At 33.3% G+C, this 3,585-nt stretch overlaps 1 protein-coding gene across 1 annotated transcript; it reads right to left on the reverse strand.

Moving 5' to 3' along the window:
- Positions 1-1,894: 1,894 nt before the first annotated feature.
- On the reverse strand, positions 1,895-2,701 carry LOC145328608 (uncharacterized). Its single transcript, XM_080172353.1, has 2 exons — positions 2,489-2,701; positions 1,895-2,358 (listed from the first exon to the last, which is right to left on the reverse strand). Exons 1-2 carry the CDS (start codon positions 2,639-2,641, stop codon positions 2,245-2,247), a joined length of 267 nt encoding a protein of 88 aa, XP_080028479.1. The 5' UTR covers positions 2,642-2,701; the 3' UTR covers positions 1,895-2,244.
- Between the last annotated feature and the right edge of the window lie 884 nt (positions 2,702-3,585).

Raw genomic sequence — 3,585 nt, forward strand, 5'->3', positions numbered from 1 at the left:
TAAGCCTTAAAACACACACCTTTACGGATTCTACCAGAAACCTACCCCTCTCTTTCTTTTAAATTGGAGGCTGCTAGGAATATAAAAATTAGAACATAGATCAAAAGTTGTGTTGCTATAATGCCTTATGGGTCACCTTCACTACCAGTAAGAGCATCTTTAAGTTTGGCATCCCCAAATTTGAAGTTAAACAATTTAACTTTCTAAAACAAATACTTTTTTGAAAAATTTGTTTCTTTAACATGTATTTGACAAAACCGTGAACACTAGAGGTCAGCAGCTGTATTGTAGGGGGATGGAGGATTAATTTCTTATTTTCCAAAAAGAATACTTTTTGATACAATTTATTTCCACCCAATATTATGTTCCTGTACAAATCAATGCATAAATCTTTTCAAGAATATTTACTAACAAAATCAAACTTTAAAAATGAAAGAATAGTTATTTCTTGCATCGTATTATAAACGGCTGTCCGCGAAAATAGAATGTACAATTATAAGTTTAAAACTAGTTTTTTTAGCCCCGAGGTGCCGAAGGCACCGGCTAAAAAACCTGGTTTTAATCTTATGATTGTACATTTATATATTCGTAGAAAGCTGGATATAATACAATGCTATACATAGTTTTTTCGTATAGATAAGAACCGGTTCCTATCCACCGGATTCGAATGAATACGAGAAAAGTATAAATCAGTATTTTTTGAGGTGAAAAAAGCATGTTTTGACTGAATTGTGGCAAAAAAATGATAAAAAATAACACTTTATATACCCTTTTTTACTTGATCTGCCCAAATGTGCATTAGAACATTACAAAGTTTGGTGATTTTGTTTACGCAGAAGACGACAAAAGATTTACACTCTAATAGCAATTTAACGCAAAGATTTTTTGATATTTTTCGAAAATTCTTAGCTTATTTAGGTAATTGAACTTGAACAAATCTTTTGATCTATCGATGTTTTAGAACTGAAATTAAAAATAAGGGGGGAAGGGGGGGAGTAACCCTATCTTATTTCCTCCCCAAGTGCCCCTAGAAACCTCTAGGAGGTGTGGCCGCTAGTCAAAAAAATTGTAAATATTCAATAACTTGAATGATTTTAAAAAGATTTTTTCAATTTTGCATAATTTTTGCGGTAATTAATACAATTAAAATTTTAGTATTAATTTTCAAACACACAACGGAAGTAACGCCACAATCGAATTGTTTTAAACATTTTTCTTAAATTTACTTTATGAACGCATGTTTTTGTTTATTAGTTTAGCCTAACTACTCAGCTTATACCAATAACGAAATTAATTCGGGAAAAAATCACGAAACCTTTAAGTGTTTTTCAGCTGTCGTTGGGGGGGCAACACATCGTATAATTGACGACCTCTCCATTTGCCCCCCAAATATTAGTTTAGATTTAATTCCCTTGTTGGTTATACCTTATTCCTGCTAAATACTATTCTATACCTATAAGATACTTCACTGTTGCGAAAATAAATACAATAAAATAAGATACCGATTTTGATAAAATATACAGAAACATCTTTATTTCGGTACACGAGATCGTAAATTTTTGCTAAAACCGTTACGTGATCATTGGTTAAATGCGCGGGAAAATTCACGCAACCTATCGAATTAAGAAACAACTTGAACAAAAATTTAAAGTTACGGTTAATTCATAATATTATGTAAATGAGTTATTTCTCGCATCGTATTATAAACGGCTTTCCGCGGATATAGAATGTACAATTATGATAATAAAACTAGTTTTTTTTAGCCCCGAGGTGCCAAAGACTAAAAACTGGTTATTCGTAGAAAGCTGCATATAATACGATGCTAGACATTTTTTTTGTATGGATGAGAACCGGTTCCTATCCACCGGATTCGAATGAATACGAGTAAATCAAATTATTGTATTTACTAACAATTTATTAAGTTAAAAACAACTAAAAATAGTCACAAACATAAATAACTATTACCTAGTCATTTAAAAATGTATGAATTGTTTTAAAGTTAAAATTACTGGGACAACCAGCTATCGTAGTACCGGGTACCCAGAGTTTGGTTAATTTTTATAAATGGTCAGGTACACACAAATGCGGAGTCATTAAATAACATTTAATAATATATTAAAGTCTCAGTTTGAAGTCTATAAAAACTGTGAAGCACTATTAACTTCAAACTGAAATGAGTTTCATATTTATCAATTTACTATTAAATCCAAATATATCAGTAGGTGATATCTTTGAAATTAATATTTAAGAAAGGTGGGTCTTGAGGTACTTGGCCATGCCGAAAGCCTTGATTTTCTCCTTTCCGAAGACAGGGGCCATCTTGGCGTCGGGGGTGAAATACTGCTTGTTGTCGGGGTCCTGAAAAGTAACATTAAGATTAGTTAATATACCACAATAAAACAATAACAATCAGCAAAAGCAAAGAACAATCCTTTTCACTGGCAAATAATTCCAAAACGATTCAAGAAGAACAAATAAATTAACTTGCCTGGAGGTTGTTAGCCTTCAAGTAAGCCCAGAGCCTCTTCACAATCTCGGATCTAGCCAGCTTCTCGTCCTTCTTGGCGCCAACAATAGCAGCCAGCTCAGGAGACAAAGTCAGTGGCTTGGTCAGACCATTCAGCTTCTTCTCAGCAGCCATTTTGGGTGTTTATGTGACGTGAGATGTTTATACGGTGAAGATGTAAGCAGTTTTAGCGGGAAAGCCAGTTGTAAGTGCTTTATATACCCCTTCGGGACGGGTCAATAAAATTTGGCCCATGCCGTATAAGGATAACTCCTAACTCACTATGCATTGGTTGACCCATGCCGTACCACAGCCTTGTGTTTTGGAAAATTTTAATTCTGTCCCACGCCGAGCTATGCATACCGAAAAATTTTGAACCCCTGCCGTATCACAGCCTTGTGTTTTGGAAAGTTTTTAATATGTCCCATGCCGTGTTACAAGAAATCTGCCACCTGCTTTGCCTGCGTAGGCTGTTATTTTTTATTCATATCCTCGATTTTCTGCTTGCCGGTATTATTGACCCATGCCGTAATTGTTTTCTATGCGGGCTTCTTTTGTTTGACGTTTTTAAGACAAAAATCATTATAATTTGTTAACTCTCAATAATTTGTAAAATTGAAAGCGATTTTTAAAAATCAACGGTTAATTTTTTAGACATTTAAATATCAAAATTTAACAATAAAAGGTAGCTCTAAAAATAAATGCAAAAAAACGCACGTTAAGCGGTTAATACTAGTTTTATCATCTCATACCGACACCTTTTCTATTTTGGAATTTTTTACTCCTTGTGATTTAAAATTTAACATCTTAAGAAGCAAAAGAATGTAAAACTACATAAAATTTTGAATAAACCTAATTTATCTTTAATAAGACGATTTTTTATAACATAAAAGACAGCTTTTACAAGTTTTTGGAAAAAGTTAGAAAGAGGCCCATGCCATATCGAGGGACTCTTTATTAAGAACTACAAAGCGAGTTACAAAAATAATTATAATAAAGCAAGGCTTTTCTACAATTAGGGTCGGTTTGTTCATTTGTCCCCTCTTTTCTCTAATTTAGACTGCACAGTGGGCCAGCAG

Source organism: Acartia tonsa, chromosome 9 (assembly GCF_053477335.1).
Source record: "Acartia tonsa isolate MP-2025a chromosome 9, ASM5347733v1, whole genome shotgun sequence".
NCBI classification, from domain to species: domain Eukaryota; kingdom Metazoa; phylum Arthropoda; class Copepoda; order Calanoida; family Acartiidae; genus Acartia; species Acartia tonsa.